Source organism: Urocitellus parryii, chromosome 7, assembly GCF_045843805.1.
Source record: "Urocitellus parryii isolate mUroPar1 chromosome 7, mUroPar1.hap1, whole genome shotgun sequence".
In the NCBI taxonomy this organism is placed as follows: Eukaryota; Metazoa; Chordata; class Mammalia; order Rodentia; family Sciuridae; genus Urocitellus; species Urocitellus parryii.
In genome coordinates, this window is record NC_135537.1 from 151,413,016 (window position 1) to 151,433,928 (window position 20,913).

At 36.2% G+C, this 20,913-nt stretch overlaps 1 protein-coding gene across 4 annotated transcripts in view; it reads right to left on the bottom strand.

Moving 5' to 3' along the window:
• Positions 1–226: 226 nt before the first annotated feature.
• Positions 227–20,913, bottom strand: part of Rad51c (RAD51 paralog C) — a 33,804-nt gene continuing 13,117 nt past the window's right edge. For 2 of the 4 annotated variants that reach the window (XM_026407338.1, XM_026407333.1), the window contains exons 6-9: positions 12,134–12,200; positions 11,347–11,407; positions 1,852–1,915; positions 227–645 (exon numbers count right to left, since the gene is read on the bottom strand). In XM_026407338.1, coding sequence (XP_026263123.1) covers positions 562–645; positions 1,852–1,915; positions 11,347–11,407; positions 12,134–12,200 — 276 coding nt within the window. In that variant the 3' untranslated portion in view covers positions 227–561. The remainder of the gene's footprint in view (positions 646–1,851; positions 1,916–11,346; positions 11,408–12,133; positions 12,201–20,913) is intronic. The other 2 variants (XM_026407335.1, XM_026407336.1) reach the window with 2 other exon arrangements.

A 20,913-nucleotide genomic window follows, 5' to 3' on the forward strand; every position in this document is an offset into this window, starting at 1 on the left:
GCCCCCAAACAGGTTATTTTAAAGAATTATTAAAACTTCATTTAAAGAGAACAAGTAAGGGGGCTGGGGCTGGGGCTCAGTGGTAGCGTAATTGCTTGGCACGTGTGGAGCACAGGGTTCTATTCGCAGCACCATATATAAATAAATAAAATAAAAGTCTATCAAAAACTAAAAAAAATTGAAAAAAAAAGAGAACAAATAATATTTTAAAAATCCTTTATTCCTATGATTTTTCTAAGCAATTGGGAAAAAAAATTTACTAGTCTGAACAATAAATTCAGATCGGCCACATGCGAACAGCTTTCCACAGTTGGAAAATGTAATACCTATGTAAGTTACCTCTTACTGAAGGCTACTGAAAATGAAACCAAAGCAAAATGTAATTGTAGGAACACTGCTTTAGAAAACATTTTTCAGAGAATCACATTCCTTAAATACTTTTCCCATTTACTTAATATAATCCTGATTCGTTCATGTTATTGTGTTTATACTTTAAAGTAATGAGTATACTACAATGAATTTCACATCAATATATTTGTATATTGTAGATTTGTTTTTGGGTTACTGTTCTTCCTCTGGTTCTCGTGACCTTTTCCGGGTACTCGATGAACCTTCTGTGGCAACAGCATCTCTAAATCCCTGAGGCTGAAAAATAAAAAAATATACAAACATGTTTTAAGAACATTTAAAATAAAGACTGGTAGACAAATATTTTTAAGTATGAAAGCTACTTTTTTCTTGAGATAGAATTTATTAACCATTGTGAATGAAGAGGATAAGCCTTGTGGCTGGTCCAAGCCAGGATTATATTGAATACTTATTTACCACAAATACAGAAAAAACACTACATTATAAAAATATCTTCTAGGCCAGGCACAGTGGAACACTCCTGTAATCCCAGCAGCTTGGGAGGCCAAGACAGAAGGATTGCAAGTTCAAAATCAGCCTCAGCAACTTAGCGAGGCCCTAGCAACTTAGTGACATCCCATCTCTAAATAAAATATTAAAAGGGGCTAGTGATGAGGCTCAGTGGTTAAGTGCCCCTGGGATCAATACCCAGTACTTAAAAAAAAAAAAAATGTTTTTTAGGACCGTAAGTATATGTAGCTCAGTGGTGAGGCTCCCAAGCACCCTAAAAACAATCAGAAGTTCTCTAAAGAACAATTCTCAGAAACTTTATGGTAGCTATATTGGAAAACATGAAATAGTTTGTACTAATTCTTAGGTACTTTACAAATTTATTTTCACAATTAAATACTTCTAAAATAAAAAGTTTTCCAAATAGGCTATTTCAAATGCACCTGGGTAGTGCAAAAATTAAATGGTTAATTCAGCTGCAGAATCTCCATTTCTGTTTTTGTCCTTATAAAAATGAGATGCCAAGATATACTTGGGCTCAGCAATGTTGATAAATATGCATATTTCAGCCAAATATGTATGTTCTATGATGTTAATTTACAAGAAAATTAACATTTTAAAGTGTACTATATTTGGTGGCTATGATAGATCTATATTATCTACAGACCAAAAAAAAGGTAATGTTGGTATTTTTTCTTTTCTGAAAATCTCCAACAACTTTCACTTTAAAAATCTTTAATATACTGACATTACATATGCCATGGAACATACTACCCCAAAATAAGTATTTCCTCTGTTCTTAAGAATAAATTTTAGTCCAATTATGACTACAATATTCTGTATATACAACTATTTGGGGGATGTTCTAAACATCAAAAGCTGTCCTCAAATATGTTTGCTGCCTACAGAAGCTAACAAAAGCAATCTGTAAATGATCTCTTCAGATAATTACTGCCCACCACACCAAAATCCCACTAATCAAAAAATACTGACTGTGATCTGAAACAGTACTGTGGATTCCTTTTGGCTTGGTGATTTGTACAATGTTGCCAACCTGCTTAGAGAAAAAGCATACAAATATATAACTTTAATTAATTACTTCATATGACTGATTTCATAATATATGCTAGTTTACTGTAATTTAATCATTTGGTTCTTAAGACACAGAAGGGAAAGAAACATAAAAAATATTCTCCTGCTAGAGGAAGTGGCACATACTTGAGTCCCAGTTATCTGGGAGGCCCAGGGAGGAAAATAATTTGACCCCAGGAATTCAAGGCCACCTCCTAAAAAATTTAAAAAACTCCCCTCTAAAATTACCTATACTCGGGCTGGGGATGTGGCTCAAGCGGTAGCGCGCTCGCCTGGCACGCGTGCGGCCCGGGTTCGATCCTCAGCACCACATACAAACAAAGATGTTGTGACCGCCGATAACTAAAAAATAAATATTAAAATTCTCTCTCTCTCTCTCTCTCTCTCTCTGTCTCTCTCTTAAAAAAAATAAATAAAATTACCTATACTTATGCATGTAATAATTATAATAATATAATAACAATAGATTGTTTATATAAATAAAATTCCAAAGCAACAAAAAAATCCAATGATTCAAATTAATTAGTTTAGATACAATGAAGATGCCACTTATGCTAAAAGGAAAGGTTAACAGAAAATAATGATAGGAAATTATTATTAATAAGAATTAAAAGTTATAATGCATGATCCCTCCCTCCCCTCTCTCTCTCTCTCTCTCTCTCTCTCTCTCTCTCTCTCTCTCTATATATATATATATATATATATATATATATATATATGAGACATCTCTTAAAAAACTATCCCAAGACTACAGTGGCAAACATCTGTAATCCCAGCTACTCCAGAGACAAAGGCAGGAAGATGGGGATGCAGTTCAGTGGTAGAGTGCCTCCTGAGTTCAATCCTCAGTACTAAAGGGGGAAAAAAAGCTAATAGTTATTACAAGGTGAAAGTTACTTATTCATTTATATATTTATCTACTTTTTCACAATCCTTCTGCAGTATTTGTGCACTTTTATGTGTTTTTAGAAAAGCAGTAAGATAATTTCTTGGAATATAAATGAAAAATTTATGATAAAAAGATAGGAAGATGCACTGTTTTAAAATGATTATATAAAAGAAAAATCAGTGTCATGACAGAACAAGATCTGTTTAGGTAGAATTTTATTATGTACTAAACAAAGTAAAAAGTAAAACTGAAAGTAGTTAAGAAATAAAATCCTAGCTAGAAGCAGTGGGAAATGAGTATAATCCCAGCAGCTTAGCAGGTTGAGGCAGAAGGATCTTGTTAATTATATTCAAATAATGTTAACAGAAAAAGAAGAACTTTAAGGCTTTTAAAATTTACTTTAAAAACAGATATAACAGCCACAATAGCCAAAAGACAGAAGCAACTCATGTTCATTGACAGATGAATAAACAAAATGTGATACATACATACATAGAATATAATTCACTCTTACAAAGGAAGGAAATTGGAGGGGAATGGGTATGGGAGTAGGAATGATAAAATGAATCGAACAGTATTATCCTATGTGCATATATGATTTTATATCACCTGTGTAAACTCTGCATCATGTACAGCCAGATGAAAGAGAAGTTATACTCCATTTATGTAGGATATGTCAAAATATATTCTACTGTCATGTTAATGAATTAGAATTTTAAAAATATCATTAACTATTAAAAAAAAAAAAGAAGCAAATTGACTACGCACTGGAGCATACAGATAATTCCGATTTGAGCTAAAGCAGGAGAATCCCAAGTTTAAGACCAGGCTCAGCAACTTATCAAAACCATCTCTCAAAATGAAAAGGACTGAGAATGTAGCTCAGAGGAAAAGCACCCCTGGGTTCAATCCCCAGTACCAAAAATAAATAAAAAACTAAAATTCTAATAAGAATGGTAAAAATAAGCTGGGATTGGTGGTATACACCTGTGATCCCTGTGACTAGGAAATATGAGGCAGGAGGATTGAAAGTTTAAAGACTGAGTGGGCAATTTAGCAGACCCTGTTCCAACTTTAAAAAAAAAAAAATACTGGGAGTGTAGCTCGGTGATATATAGCACACCCAGGTTCAACTCTCAGTATCACAAAACAAACAAATAAACAAAAAAACCATAAAGGCTAAAATGAGTCAGCTTCTCAGGAGCTGAAGCAAGAGGATCACAAGTTCCAGGTCAGTCAGGACAACTTAATAAGACCTTGTCTCAAAAAAAAAAAAAAAAAAAAAGGGCTGAGGATGTAGCTCAGTGTTAGAATCCTTGATTAGCATGTGAGGCCCTAAATTCAGTCCCCAGTATTGGGGTGAAAAAGGTAAAATGGTAAATTTTGTGTCTACATAAATGCCATTTAAAAAAACTAATAAAATACAATGCAGATTCTAACTTAGAGAAGTAAATCACAGACTTTCAGGGTTATAAGGATCATTTATTTGCACACAATTCAACACTGATTTGTTTTCAAAGTTAATTCAAAAAAGACATTTTGGTTATGATTTGTTACCTCCCTAATTTCAAAATTATCCCTCTCTTCAAACATAATTCAAAAAAAAAGCAATTAGAGACTATGGTCCATTAGCTTTCTGTTCTAAGTTTGTACTTTCAGGATGAAAACAGCAGAATCCAAAATGTCATGTACTCTATAATTACAACTTAACATACAAATAAAATAACTGCTAAGTAATACGTAAGAAAAGAACATTTGTGTTAAGAAATGGGATCCTTAAGTTTTTTCAATGCTTTAGGGTTGATTTTTTTTTTTTTAAGAGGTACTGGGGATTGAACCCAGAACACTCTACCACTGGGCTATACCCTCAGTCCTTTCTTTTTAAAATTGTTTTATTTTGAGATGTTATCTCATTAAATTGCCCAGGCTAGCCTTGATCTTCCTGCTTCAGATTCCTGAGTACCTGGGATTACAGGCATATAGGCTTTGATATTCTATCTTTAATGCATAAATATTAAGATAAATAAAATCACTTTTTTTAAAAACAGTGCTGGAAAATGAAACCAGGGTCTTGTGCATGCTAGGCAAAGGCCCTACTATAGAGCTATATTCCTTGTCCTCCATAATTACTTTTTGATTCAAGAAAACAAAAATTAGCTAACTTGAACAATTAATATCTTAAATCACCTCACATCACCAGTTTGTCCAAAAAGGTACTCAATGCTTCTATTTTTTTCTGAGAAAATTATTAAAGCAGTACTAAGCTTTTAAGAAGTTTACACATTCATTAAGAAGCCTAGCTGAGCTCACTGGCACACACCTGTAATCCCAGCAATTTTTGAAGCTAAGGCAGGAGGATTGGAAGTTCCAGGCAAGCCTCAGCAACTTGGCAAGGCCCTAAGAAAATTAGCAAGACCCTGTCTCAAAATAAAAATATTAAAAGAGCTGGAGTTGTGGCTAAGTGGTAGAGTGCCCCTAGGTTCAAGCTCTACTACCAAAAAAAAAAAGAAGAAGAAGAAGAAGAACACTTAAAGAGAGATTAAGATTTCAGATTGACGGGCTGTGGTTGTGGCTCAGAGTGCTTGCCTAGGATGCATGAGGTACCGGGTTCAATCCTCAGCACCACATAAAAATAAAATGAAGATATTGTGTCTACCTAAAACTAAAGTAAATAAATAAATATTTTTTAAAAAGATTTCAGATTGACAATCTACTCCAATTTCTAGGTGAAAATAAGTTTTTAAAATGATATGTCTGGATCTCAAAATATAGTCTCAAGCTTCCCCCTTCCCTTGCCATGGGGATTGAACTCAGCAGGCCTCACTACCTCGGAGCAACATCCCCAGTCCTTATTTATTTATTTTTATTTTGAGACAGGTCTTACCATATTGCCAAGGCTAGCCTCAAACTTATGATCCTTTTGCTGCAGTCTCCCCAGTTGCTGGAATTTATAGGCATGTGCCACTGTGCCTAGCATCAAGATATCTTTTTAAACAAGAAACTGAACTAAAGAATCACTTGGCTCAAGGCCCCAACTGAGATGAAGCTTAACATATGGCTGAACTACATAGTTTGGGTCAGGAAGAAACAAGACAGAAGCACAATTTGTGCTCTAAAGCTGAGCACACATATGAAACACTGTGTGGGGGTGTTGATATATTACTCCACTCTACCACCAGATCTTCTTGGCAAAGAGTACTGTAATTCTGAACAATCTTGGCCTCATATTATGAATATGCAAATTAGAGGAAAACCCACATAATATGAGGACACAGATAAAAGCATTTCTTTTAGAACTTTTGGAATATTATTCCATCATTAGCCAAAAGTTAGAAGTCAGATGTTACTGATAAAGGATGGGGGCTGGGGTTTATAGTATATTTAAGTTCAATTCCCAATATAAATGTGGCTATTCAAGGGTTTTCAGATTTGTGTTTGTTTTTTGGTGGTACTAGGGATTGAATCCAAAGGCACTCTAACACTGAGCCACACCCCCACTCCTTTTTAATTTTGAGACAAGGTCTCACTAAATTTCCAAGACTGGTCTAGAACTTGCTATCCTCCTGCCTTAGCTGGGATTACAGGCATGTGCCACCTCACCTGTCAGGTTTTCAGTTTTTTATCTCAAAAAGTGTTCATTTTTATAACTGTTTTCCTCTGATATAAGTTTCTACTTCCATCCTTTCAAGAGAAACTAAAAATTTAAAAGCATATAATATTTCATGCAACATTGGGTTGAGAGGTGTAGCTCAGTGGTAGAGCACATGCTCAGCACATATGAAGCCTCAGGTTTAATCCCAGACACTCAATTGACAGTGACTTCAGCTGGGAGTGGTAGTACATTCCTGTAATCCCAGTGGCTCGGGAGGTGGAGGGAGGGAGGAGGATCCCAAATTCCAAGATAGCTTCAGCAACTTAGTGGGACCCTAAGCAACTTAGTGAGACCCTGTCCAAAAAAATAAAGAAAAAAAAGATTTCATACTTTTTTTTTTTTTTTTGCACTCAATCACTGAGTCACATCCTCAGCCCTTTATGTATTTTATTTAGAGACAGGGTCTTGCTTAGGGCCTCGTTAAAATGCTGAGGCTGGCTTTGATTAATAATCCTCCTGCCTCAGCCTCCCAAGCTACTGGGATTACAGGTGATTTCATGCAATTTTAATGACTTGAAGATATCTGGTTTCACACAATGAAGAACAAAATTATTTTAATTCTACTAAATAAAGCTAACTTATTCTGATTATTATAAAGTATGTATACTACTTTTCATATATCCATAGGCTAGAAAAAAAAGTGTAGAAACAGGATTTGGGAGGGGGGGTTGGGGGGAGTTACTGGGGATTGAGGTCAGGGGCACTAAACCACTGAGCCAATCCCCAGCCCTTTTTATATTTTATTTAAAAACAGGGTCTCACTAAGTTGCTTAGGGCCTTGCTAAGTTGCTTACGGCCTTGCTAAATTGCTGAAGGTAGCTTTAATCTCTCAACCCTCCTGCCATGGTCTCCCAAACTACTGGGATTACAGGCATGCATCACCATTCCTGTCATGAAAAAAAGATTTTACCTAAAAAGAAAATAAGAGCTACACATTCAGATTTGCTGGCAATCAATGCAATACTATAATTACCTTCTAGAAATAGTTGTTATAGGAAAAAAAGAAACAGACTCTATCATAGAGTCAGCTATAAAATGTGCATAATACTATCAACTTTATAGTTTTCTGGAAAATAAAATGAAAGTATACATATACACAGTGTTTATTCAATAAAGGACATAATAAATATTCAACAAAAGGAAGCTGTTATTTACTAAGCTAACCTTTCTGGGTTTTTTATTTCATTTTTGCTTTTCTATTTGTTTGTTTTTTCACCTGGGGATCAAATCCAGAACCTTACAGATGCTAGGCAGGCACTCTACCCCTCAGTCACAACCCCATCTTGGTTCTCTCACTTTTAATAATAAAAGGCCGAGGGCTGGGGATGTGGCTCAAGCGGTAGCGGGCTCACCTGGCATGCATGCGGCCCAGGTTCAATCCTCAGCACCACATACAAACAAAGATGTTGTGTCCACCAAAAACTAAAAAATAAATATTAAAAAAATTCTCTTTTTTTTTTTAAGAGAGAGTGAGAGAGAGAGGGGGACAGAGAGAGAGAGAATTTTAATATTTATTTTTATTTTTTTTTAGTTCTCGGCGGACACAACATCTTCGTTTGTACTTGGTGCTGAGGATCGAACCCGGGCCGCACGCACGCTAGGCAAGCGCACTACCGCTTGAGCCACATCCCCAGCCCCAAAAATTCTCTCTTTATTTATTTATTTATTTATTTTAATATTTATTTTATTTAGTTCTCGGCGGACACAACATCTTTGTTGGTATGTGGTGCTGAGGATCGAACCCGGGCCACACGCATGCCAGACGAGCGCACTACCGCTTGAGCCACATCCCCAGCCAATTCTCTCTCTTTAAAAAAAATAAAAGGCCTAGATTTTTCAAAGAGTTATTGAAAAGATTATTTGAAATGTTGAACATTAAGTTCTTAAAAAAATACCTAGCACAAGCAAGCATGTACAATATAGTGTAGAATATAGGGAAATTTTCATAGTACAGTAGATTTGCCTGGTTCGATCTATATTTAGAATCAATGTTCTATACTGTTTTTTAATTTCTTAAGAAAGATCTGTAAGAAACTGAATTAATATAATCGTTAACTCTTAAAAAGTAAGTATGAGGGGCTGTGGCTGTGGCTCAGTGATAGAGCACTCACCTGGCACACATGAGGCACTGGGTTCAATCCTCAGCCCCACATAAAATAAAATAAAGGCATTGTGTCCCTCTACAACTAAAAATATAGATATTAAAAAAAAGTAAGCATGATTTTCTGACCACATGGGTAGCTGACCAATGCTAACATCTAGAATTTGACAAAGGCAACAAACTCACCCTTTCTGTTGAGTTCATAAAAAGATGAAATGTCTTTCTTTGCTCCTATTATTTTCCTTACTTCTTAAATACATTCTATTAATGAGTATTCAGTAACAGTCCAGACAAGAGCTATTGTATATTAAATGCTCAGGAGAATTCCTAAGAGCACATATACAATAGGACGTACTTTACAGAATAACCTAAATCTGGGGAAGTATAAGCAATGTGGTGGTGGGTTTTTTTTTTGTTGTTGTTGTTGTTTTTGTATCAGGAATTGAGCTCAGGAGCACTTGACCACTGAGCCTCATCTCCAGCTCTTTTTTGATATTACCCAGAGACAAGGTTCCACTGAATTGTTTAGCACCTCACTTTTTGCTGAGGCTGCCTCAGCCTCCCTAGCCACTGGGATCACAGGCGTGCGTCACTTTTGCCCAAAAAGCAATGTTTTTAAAAACTCTCAGCTGGAGAGCTATTACCAAGTCTCTAAATAAGGTTTGTTGCTAAGAAGAGAATTCCTTTTTTGAATCGAGTACAGGTTAAGTATCCTCAATCTGAAAATCCAAACTTCTACAAAATGTGAAACTTTTTGAGCACCAACATGATGCTGTAAGTGGAAAAATTCCAAATCATGAAACTTTATTTCATCTACAAAATTATGAAAACTTGTATAAAATTACTATCAGGCTATGTGTATATTAAAACACAAATGAACTATGTTCACACTTGGGTCCTATTCTTAAGACATCTCATTATGTATTTACGAATATTCTAAAATTTGGGGGGAAAAAAAAGTTCTAAAACAACTTCTGGTCCCAAGCATTTTGGGTAAGGAATACTCAATAAGTATACAATAATTTATTTACAGAATTAAGGGGAAATAGGTAATTGTAAAACACCATTCATTACTTTTATGGTTTGAATCTGAAATATTCCCCATAGGCTCATGTGTTAAAGGCTTGGTCCTCAATGTAGCAATGTTCAGAGGGGATTTTCAGAAGTGACTGAATCATGAGGGCTCTAACCTCATCCATAGTTAGCCCATTGATGGATTCACAGGTGAATGGATATTGGTAGGTGGTAAAAACTGTAGGAGGTGGGACCTAATTGAAGGGATTGGGTCCTTGGGGACATGTTCCTAAAAACTACATCTTGTCCCCAGCTGCTTTCCTGGGCCCCCTCTTGCCACCATGAGGTATGCAGTTCTTCTCCACAACACCATGCCATGATATTCTCTTCAACAGAAGCCCACAGTGATGGGGACCAAGCAATTATTGAATTGCTTGAAACTGTGAGCCAAAATAAATATTTCCTCCTTTAAATTTATTTTCTCAGGTTATTTTGTCACAACAATTAAAAGCTGACAAAATTATGGGGGAATTTTACCTAAGCTCTTTGGAAATACCATCTCTCTCTCTTTTTTTTTTTTTCCCCAGTCCTGGGGCAATCTACCAATAAGCTACATCCCCAGCACCCCCACCCCCACACCCTTTATTTTATTTTTTTTTTTTCAATTTTGAGAAAGGGTCTTGCTAAGTTGCCAAGGCTGCCCTCGAACTTGCAATCCTCCTGCTTCAGCCCTTCCCAAGTAGCTGGATTTACAGTGTGTGCTACCATGCCTAGCTGGAAATACTAATCTTTCAAGGAGACAAAGACTACACAAATCAATGCAAAATATGTATGCCCAAGTGTAATTAGTTTTGCTATGAGCTTAGTGTCACTAAAAACTAACTTAGGCCTGTTTTTTTTTTTTTTTTTTCAGTTTTAGAACAAATAAATGCGACTTAAAAAAAACAATGTCACTGACTAGGCCAAATATGTTTTTAGGTGATTATTCCATCTTTACCCATGTACTGCCCCAGTTTCCTCCATTATTAGAGTATTTCCATGCCAAGGTCTGTAGGTAATTCCAATTAATCACAAGGCAGAAAAGCTGGCATGAATCTGATATTTTTTGAAGCACGGAATAAAAGACTTCATAGCTTTCAATGGCCTATTTTAAAGAAAAAGAAAGCTGGTTCATTCAATAGCTCAGCAGCTTTAAAAACAAACACAAAGGTTTCATGCTGCCATGATTTTTTTTTTAAAGAACAATTCTTGTGAAAGGCAGGTAAGTAACTGGGTAATAAAAGCAGAATAAAAAAAAGACACAATTTCATACAAGAATTATATTAAGCAACTAAAAAGCCATCCTATTTTCCATATTAAAATTAGTCCTAAAGCTAACCTCAAAATTTTTCTTTTGTCTTGATTTTATTCTTCTTTCATTTCCTTCCAGGAACACAGAATACCATTCTGTATGGCTAATAAATTACTTTAGAGAGCTTTAGAAGGTGGCATTCCTTAGTCACCTACTTGTTTCAGGTGCATGCACCCCATCATTTTAAAATTCCAAAAAATTCTCTATGTAGTTAAATGTGTAACACAACAATATGCTTCTATGTTTAGTATAAGTAATGCCAGACAAGGCAGCAAAAGCATTAGTTTTGGGTCACTATAAATCTCATTCTGGGAACTACCTAAGAAACTAATAAGTAATGAGCATAATTAACCTAATATTCACAATTATTAACTTGTTTCTGTACCTACCTTTGCATTCTGTCCCACTGAAAAATTAGCCGTATTGTAGCAGCATGTCCCCAACTCTCCCCTGAAAGAAAAGAACATAACTTAATATTGCCTTGCTGACTAGGCTATAAGTTCCTTAGAATACCTCTAACAAAATATAGTTTTACTTCATCAAATTTAACATAACAAGAATGTACTTGGATTTAAAAATCCTAGGACGTGAGTCACATGCTAAAATTATAGAGTTTTACCAATCTAGGGAAATACTATAAATCATTAGCCTCTTTTTTTTAAGATGGGATCTATGTTGTCCGGGCTGCCCTCAAACTCCTGGACTCAAGCAAGCCTCCTATCTCAGTCCCCCAAGTAGCTGAAACAAAAGATGTACATCACTGTGCCTGGCAAAAAAAAAAATATATATATATATATTCTTACAGATTTTAGTGGAAATACATCTTGTGGCATTTTGTTCTAACAAAATCATGCTGAGGCTAGGAACATAGTCATAAGTCTACTCATGGTAATATGATATGTATTTAAATAGATTACTCTTTTCTCTTAACTAACACTGTGAGGTTTTGATAGTAGCAGTAATTTTTTGAATATTTGTATTTCAGGTACTTGACAGTAAATATTCAGTAACTGTTTGTTAAATTAGTGAAAGGACACTGTGCTTGGTGCTAAGATTTATCAATAAGCAAAATAAACACTCTCTGCTTTCATAGACCTTATAGCACTCAACAAACATCAAATGAAAAGGCAGAAAAAATTGTTAAATTAAAAATGCTCATCTCATTAATTTACCTACCTAATGCAGGAACCAGCAAGGCCTGATTTTTATCAATCTTTGTTGTCATTTGATTGGTTAAAATTACCTAAAAAAGCAAAAATGTGGGAAAGTCAGACTCACCTGAGTCTCTCCCCAAAATGATCAAGTATACTCTCCTGTGATTTCTAAATACAATAACTGCTAAAGAAAATGTTAAACACAAACATATTTAGATTAAAAATTTTTTCCAATAAGTTTCTTTAAATATACCCATAAGGCCATATATGGTGGTACATGCCTGTAATTCCAATGGCTTGGGAGGCTGAAGCAGGAGGATCACAAATTCAAGGCCAGCCTCAGCAACTTAAGGAAGCCTTAAGCAACTTAAGAAGACCCTGTCTCAAAATAAAAAACAAAAAAGGCGGGGGATTTTGCTTAGTGGTTAAGTGCCCTGGGTTCAAATATTTAGTACCAAAAAAAAAAAAAAAAAAAAAAAGTGTGCTCATAAAAATTAGTTATCTAAAAACTTTTTTCCCCCATACGGAGGATGGAACCCAAGGCCTTACCTACATGCTCTACCACTGAGTTACACCCCAAGCCTAGCTGCCAAGTCTGAAACTTGCAACCCTCCTGCTTCAGCCTCCCAAGTAGATAAGACTACAATTGTATTCCACCACACCTAGCACAGTATTAGCTACTATTTATTGAGGGCTTGCCACAAACCCAGTAACATTTTGGGTGCTATACATATAAATACAAATATTAATCTTGTCAGTTTTAGAGCTGGAGAAACTAAGGCAGGAAAAAGTTCGTAACTTGACAAAGATCATAGCTGTTGAACAGAGCTGGTAGATCCCAAAAAAAGAGTATATTGAGCCAGGTGCGGTAGTGCACACCTGTAATCCCAGCGGCTGCAGAGGCTGAGGCAAGAAGGATTGCAAATTCAAAGTCAGCCTCAGCAGCTTAGTGAGGCCCTAAGCAACTCAGTGAGACCTGTCTCTAAATAAAACATAAAAAAGGGCTGGGGATGTGGCTCAGTGGTTAAACACTTATGGGTTCAATCTCTTCCCCACTAAAAAATAAAGAATGATCATTAATGGCAGGCAACAGTTGCAGCAAAGCAACATCAAGAATTGGTGTTACTCTCAGGAAAGAAAACTGTACCTCTTCCTTGTTCACAGTGCTCTACACATTCAGAGAAAAAAAAATTTTTTTTTCAGTACTGGGGACTGGACTGAGCTACATCCCCAGCCCATGCTGACAATCAAACTTACAATCCTCCTGCCTAAGCCTCCCAATCAGAAAATTTTTTAATAAGAATGGGAGGGGGGAGGGGGCAGTAGAAAGGTGGTATGGCATAGGTTGGACTCTAGAGCAAAACTCTGCAGGTTCCTTACCATCTGTGGCCTACTGTGAATTGCCTAACTTTGGTAAGAACAGAGAAGTTCTTTCTGTAAAAATGTTAGAATAAAATAAACCAAACCAAATAATACATAAAGACTCAAAGAACAAAAGCTTCATAACTTGGAGAACTAGAAAAACTTCACTTTTAAGTTTTAGGCTGGGGTTGTAGCTCAGTGGTAGAGCACTTGCCTAGCATGTGTAAGGCACTGGGTTTGATTCTCAGCACCACACACAAATAAATACTTAAAATAAAGGTTCATTAACATCTAAAAAATATTTTTTTAAAAAATTCAAATTAAGTCAGTAAAATAACCAGAACAGCAGCAGCAACATCATAGTGGTAATGAATATTTATTGAGTACTGAATACATTCCAGAAACTTTTAAATACAATTTATTTTCATTACCTTATCTAATTTTTACAACTATTCTATAATGGGGTACTATATATTTATTTACTTATAGTATTTTTGGTACTGTATTTTTGCAGCTTTATCACTGAGCTGCATTCCCAGACCCTTTAATTTTTTATTTTGAGACAGGGTCTCCCAAAGTTATCTAGAGCTTTGCTGAATTGCTGAGACTGGCCTTAAGCTTGCAATCCTCCTGCCTCAGCCTCCAGAGTCTCTTGGATTACAGGGGGCACCACTGCATGTGGCTAAATTGGATTGTTATTCTAGTTTTACACATAAGAAATCGGAGGCTTAAAAGATTCAGTTCTTTACCATTATTGCCTCCGCAGAATATCTTTTTTTTTTTTAAGCAGAGTCTCCTAGATTGTCCATGTTGACCTTGAACTCTCAATCCTTCTGCCTCAACCTCCCAAGTAACTCAGATTATAGGTGCATGCCACCATGCCCATCTATTGTTTTGTTTTTTCTTTTGTACTGAGGATTGAATTCAGGGGCACTTGACCACTAAGCCACATTCCTAGCCCTATTTTTTGTATTTTATTTAGAAGCAGGGTCTCACTGAGTTGCTTAGCACTTTGCTGAAGCTGGCTTTGAACTCGCGATCCTCCTGCCTTAGCCTCCCAAGCCACTGGGATTTTAGGCATGCACCACCGAGCCTGGCTAGAATATCTTTATTCAAAGGAATAAAAACCTCAATGTTTTTATGTTTAGAAAGGAGACAAATATGGCATTAAAGTTTATCATTTTACAGAGAAAAAACAAGTGAGAAAAAAATATGAGCTCTAAATTCATAAAGTATAATACAAATATTAGTAGAAAAACTCAGTAACCAGGTCAAATTCTAAATTAAAACTATAATACTTTGTTAGTAATAACCAGTTGTTGCTATACTCAGAGATAGCCTTCAAAGCTAAAAATATTACTAATTATCTTGGATGAAAAAGTGGCCTATGGTAAAAAATCCATGTTTTTATTTTAAAATTTTTAGTTGTAGATGGACATAATACCTTTATTTATTTATTTTTATGTGGTGCTGAGGATTGAACCCAGTGCCTCACACATGCCAGGCAAGTGCTCTGCCACTTAGCTACAGTCCCAGCCAAAGATTCCATGTTTTGACAATCACTTTATTTTTTTATTTTAGGGATTGAACCCAAGGCCTTGACCATTCTCCACATAATCAATGAGCCACCCCTCCACACAACCCCAACAGTAAACTTTTATATTTTTTGGTGGTACTAGGGATTAAATCCAGGGCACTCTATCACTGAGTTACATCCCTAGCGCACACCCCATGCTTTTTTAAATTTGTTTTTCTTTGCACCAGACTTTTTACTGGTGCATATAGTTGTACATGATGGTGGGATTTATTGTTACATATTAGTACATGCACACAAGATAACAATATAATCTGACCAATATTCCCACCCCAGCACTTCTCCCTCTTCCCTGGTCCCCCTCCTTTTCCCCTACTCTACTGATCTCCCTTTGCTTTTCATGTGATTACCCTAGCAACTATCTTTTCCTTTTCCCTCTCTAGCTTCCACAAATGAGAGAAAACATAGGACTTTTGAGCTTCTGAGTTTGACTTATTTCACTTAACATGATAGTCTCAAGTTCCATCCATTTTCCTAAAAATGACATAATTTCATTTTTCTTTATGGCTGAATAAAACTATACTGTGTACATATGTCATTTTTTGCTTTGTTCATTCATCTATTGATGGACACCTAGACTGATTCCATAGTTTGGCTAATGTTAATTGTGCTGCTATAAACATGGATATGCATCTATTGCTACAGTATCCTGACTTTAATTCTTTAGGATAAATACTGAGGAGTGGAGGGCTGGGGTTGTGGCTCAGCAGTAGAGCACTCACTTAGCACGTGCAGGCACTGGGTTCGATCCTCAGCACCACATATAAGTAAATAAATAAAGGTCAATCAACAACTAAAAAAATAAATAAATAAAAATTAAAAATACTGAGGAGTGGAATATCTGGGTCATACGCTGGTTCCATACCTAGTGTTTTCAGGAACATTGATACTGATTCCCATAGTGGTTGTACTAATTCATAATCCCTCCAACAGTGTAAAAGTGTTCCTTTTTCTCTATATCCTCTCCAGCATTTATTATTGTTCATATATATATAATTGTTTTGCACTGGGAATTGAACCCAGAATCACTCAACCACTGAGCCACATCCCCAGCCCCTTTTTTGTATTTTATTTAGAAACAGTTGCTTAGGGCCTCTCTAAGTTGCTGAGGCTGGCTTTGAACTCAAGATCCTCTTGCCTCAGCCTCCCAAACCACTGGGATTACAAGCATGCACCACCAGGCCCAACCCAAATGATTATTTTAAATATTCTTCCATTACTAAACATCCCTCCAGAAAGAAGACAGTTACTTTTGCAAGCTGAAACTCTTAAAGAAAAAAGAATTCTCTGAAAAGCAATATAAGTTGCCTACTTAAAAAAAAAAAATTGTTTGAAAGAAAGAAAGAAAATGCTGTTCAGGATGTGAGGATGATCTGACTATAAAGTCTGGCACCCATTCATCACCAGGGATGATTCAGCTGACTCTGGATGGCTAGAAGGGTATCCCTTCTTCCCTCACCGCTCCCTGTGCATCCCTCCCAGAGCTGCATGCTCAGTCCAAGAGGGAGATCTTCCCTGATAGAGGACTTTTCTTCAGTCAAGGGTATATGAGTAGCTTGTTCCCCTGCTAGAACCTCCAAACAAGCTCTCAAGAAAAGGCTGTCTGGGCTGGGGAGATAGTTCAGTGGTAAAGGACTTGCCTAGCATGCATAAGGTCCTAGGTTCGATACCCATCACCACATAAAAAATAAACAACAAGGGGCTGAGGCTGTGTCTCAACGGTAGAGCACTCGCTTAGCATGTGCAAGGAGCTGGGTTCAATCCTCAGCGCTGGGTTCGATTCTCAGCACCACATAAAAATAAAGTTAAGGTTAAAAAAAAAAGATTTCTAAATAATAATAGTAATAATAATAAAATAATTTTTTAAAAAACAAAAGGCTGTTTAGCTGTTTCTATTGTAATGCAACATAACTAAAATTTTTGTTTAGCTAGAAATAACTCTGTAGTTCATTTTAATCTCAATCAGATACCAAATGAATTACATGACTTTTTAAAATTATTCACTCCTTAAGTGCCACAGTACCTTCCTCATTCGTTGCCTCATACCAGGCATCTTAGAAAAAGCTAGACAGGAATTTAAATTGGTAATTTACTGAAGTGTATGACTAACCAGCTTCCCCAAAATGCTGAGTAATACATCTTACTGTACACTCTGCTTAAGTTTTAGCATCTAGAATATTTGCTTATGCCCACACTTTTTATTTAGAGATATGATGACCAGATCCATAGCCATTAGTCACACGTAGCTTTTTAAAAGTTAAATTAAAACTAGAAATGCAGTTCCTCAGTAGCATTAGCCATATTTCAAGAACTCAAAGGTCTATACTGCAAATTTCTATCTTTTCAAAAGTTTTATTGGCCAGAACTGGTTCCTAGTATTTAGCTTATCCATTACATATATTCAAGAAAACGAACCAGCTGTCCAACATCCTAAAATTCAATTTTGAATTATTAGCAAATCTTTACAAAATAATTACACTATTTCTACAAAAATATTGGACTCAACATGATACAAATGACCATGTGATTACTCCAAGGTTCTCATAAATAAGCCTTTAAAACAGTAAAATTAACAATCATTTTGAAATTATAAACTTCAGAGCTTTAAAAATACTTTCACGAGGCTGGGATTGTGGCTCAGTGGTAAAGCACATGTGAGGCACTAAATTCAATCCTCAGCACCACTTGAAAACAAATAAATAAAATAAAGGATAAATTCACAAAACAAAACTTTCACTATCCAAATGTCCTTCAACTGATGATAAACAAAATGTGGCATATTCAGAAAATGCAAAACTATTTAGTCATTAAAAGGATGTTGAGGGCATGGTGGTACCTGTCCATAATCCCAGTGACTTGGGAGGCTGAGGCAGGAGGATTATAGATTTGAGGCTAGACTCAGCAATTTAGCAAAGTCCCAAGTGGCATGGTAAAACTCTGTCTCAAAATAAAAAGTAAAAGCTGTGCATGGGGTACATGCTTGTAATCCCAGTGGCTTCTGAGGCTGAGACAGGATGATAGAAGTTAAATGCCAGCCTCAGCAAATGAGCAAGGCTCTAAACAACTTTAGCAAGACCCTGTCTCAAAATAAAAAATAAAAAAGGCTGGGGAAGTAGCTCAGTAGTAAATTGCCCCTGAGTTCAATCCCCAGTACAAAAGAAAAATAGGCTGGGGATGTGGCTCAGTGGTAAAGCACCTTTGGATTCAAGCACTAATATCAATAAAATAATAAAAGGATACTTATATATGCTAAAACATGGATGAATCTATGTGTTTTTTTAAATGTTAGGCAAGTATTTCACCACTAAGCTATATCCCCAGTTCAACATAGGTAAGTATTGAGAACATTATGCTAAGTGAAAGAAGCCACACAAAAGAGGTCATATATTACATGATTCTATTTACATGAAACATCTAAAAAAGGCAAATTCAAAGAGACATAAAGCAGATGAGTGCTTGTTAGGGACTATGGGGAGGGCAGAATGGTTTTTGTTTTTAAATTTGGAACTATATTTTATGGAATTACTTTCCCTGTATATGACATCAGGTTTGCAATAGAAGAAATTTCCATGAGATCTTAGAGAAGAAAATAAAGGTATAGACATTTTTAATAGTCTGAAGGGTCATTGTGGAGCAGAGATTTCTTTTGGGGAGTGACTAGAAATGTCCTAAAATTAGACAGTGGTGATTTTTCCTTGACTTCCTGAATTTGCCCAAAACATTGAATTACTTACTTTAAAAGGGTGAGTGATATGTGAATTACACCTTATTAAAGCAGTTATAAAATTTTTGGCTAATAATTAATGAAATACATTTATTTTTTGAGGGGGGTGTACTGGGGATTGAACTCAGGGGCACTCGACCACTGAGCCGCATCGAGACAGGGTCTCCTTGAGCTGCTTAGCACCATACTTTTGCTGAACTCACAATACTTCTGCCTTAGCCTCCCAAACCGCTAGGAGTATAGGCATATACCACCAAGCCCGGCTAGAAATACATTTTTTTAAATTTTTTTTAGTTGTAGATGGACACTATATCTTGATTTTATTTATTTATTTTTCTGTGGTGCTGAGGATTGAACCTAGTGCCTCACACATGCTAGACAAGTGCTCTACCACTAAGCTACAATCCCAGCCCTAGAAATACATTTTTAAAAGGACTTTCCTAGGCAGGCATGGTGGCACAGGCCTGTAATCCCAGTGGCCAGGGAGGCTAAGACAGGAGAATTGCAAGTTCAAAGACAGCCTCAGCAATTTAACAAGGCCCCAAGCAACTCAGCAAGACCCTGTCCTCATTTCATTTTGGAAAAGAGTTAAAAGACTGGTAATACCAAAGGGTGAGAAAGATGTGGGAAAACAAGAATTTCCATTCATTGCTAAAAGAGAGCATATTTTGGAACATGCTTTCTGAGAGTAATTTAATAGTATGAAAAAAAATGCTCAAGCAAAATGCTTAAAAACAGAATCCTTTGCCAGGTGTGGTGGCATACACCTGAAATCTCAGCTACTAGGGAGGCTGAGAAGAAGGTTGCAAGTTTGAGGCCAGCCTCATCAGCTCTGCAAAACCCTAAGCAACATAGTTAGATCCTGTTAAAAAAAAAAAACAAAAAACAGGCTACGGGTATAGCTCAGTGGTAAAGTACATCTGGGTTCAATTCCTAGTTCTTCAGGGAGGGAAAAAAAAAGATTCCTTTGGTTTAATACTTTCACATTAAGAAATTTATTCTAGTTGGGCATGGGGCACACACCTATAAATCCAGCAAATCAGAAGGCTGAGGCAGGAGGATTCCAAGTTCTAGATCAACCTCAGCAACTGAGCAAGACCCTGTCTGAAAATTAAAATTTAAAGAAGGGGTAGAGATAGAGCACCCTGGGTTTGATCCCTAGTATCCCTGCCCAAAATAAGAAAAATTGATTTGAAGCCAGATGCAGTAACATGTGCCTGTACTCTCAGCCACTAGGGAGGCTGAGTCAGGAAGATTCCAAGTTTGAGACCACACTTAACAATCTGTCTCAAAATAAAATATAAAAAGGGCTGGGGACATAGCCCAATAATAGAAGGCTTGCCTATCATGTATGAAGCCTGGGTTCCATTCGCAGGACCACAGAAGGATAAAAGAAAGAAAAAAAAAAAGATGAAGCTATTACTGTTAAAACAAAAACCTAGTTAAGTGCAGTGAAACACCCATGTAATCCCAGCTACTCAGCAGGCTGAGGCAGGAGGATCTCAAGTTCAAGTCCAATCTGGGTAACACAGTGAAATCTAGTCTGGGGAAAATAAATAAATAAACTTTAAAAAACTATGCAACCCGTTAGTCTTGAGTGCCCTCTACTGGGGATTCTTCACTGATTCAGGTATTAACAAGGCTAAATTAATGGCAAAAATTAATTCAAACATAGAAGCTATCCTTCTCAGAATATGGCAAAAAATCTGAAACTCAAAGAAAATATGTATGTTTTAAATTTTATAGAGAGAATTCTTTATTAACTTATAATGTATTGCAAAGATGTGTTTAAAGACTCTAATCAGGGTAAAAACAAAAAAAATTAAGTAAAACAGTTTGATCTTCCATCTTCCTCCTAACAAAAGTATATTTGTCAGTGGTAAGATAGGGTAGCAGAGTGGAAAGTAATGGTAAACAGGTGGTTTAAAGTTTAAAAAAATAAAAAAGCCACATGAGGTGTGTGTCTTTAATTCCAGCTAGGAATTACAGGAGACTGAGGCAGGATTGTAAACTCAAAGCTGGTCTGGTATTTTGTGTGATAGCAAAAAAAAAAAAAAAAAAAGCTTACTTTTTTATCTCTTTATTTCTGATCTTATATTTACCTCTCTTTTCACATTCAAAT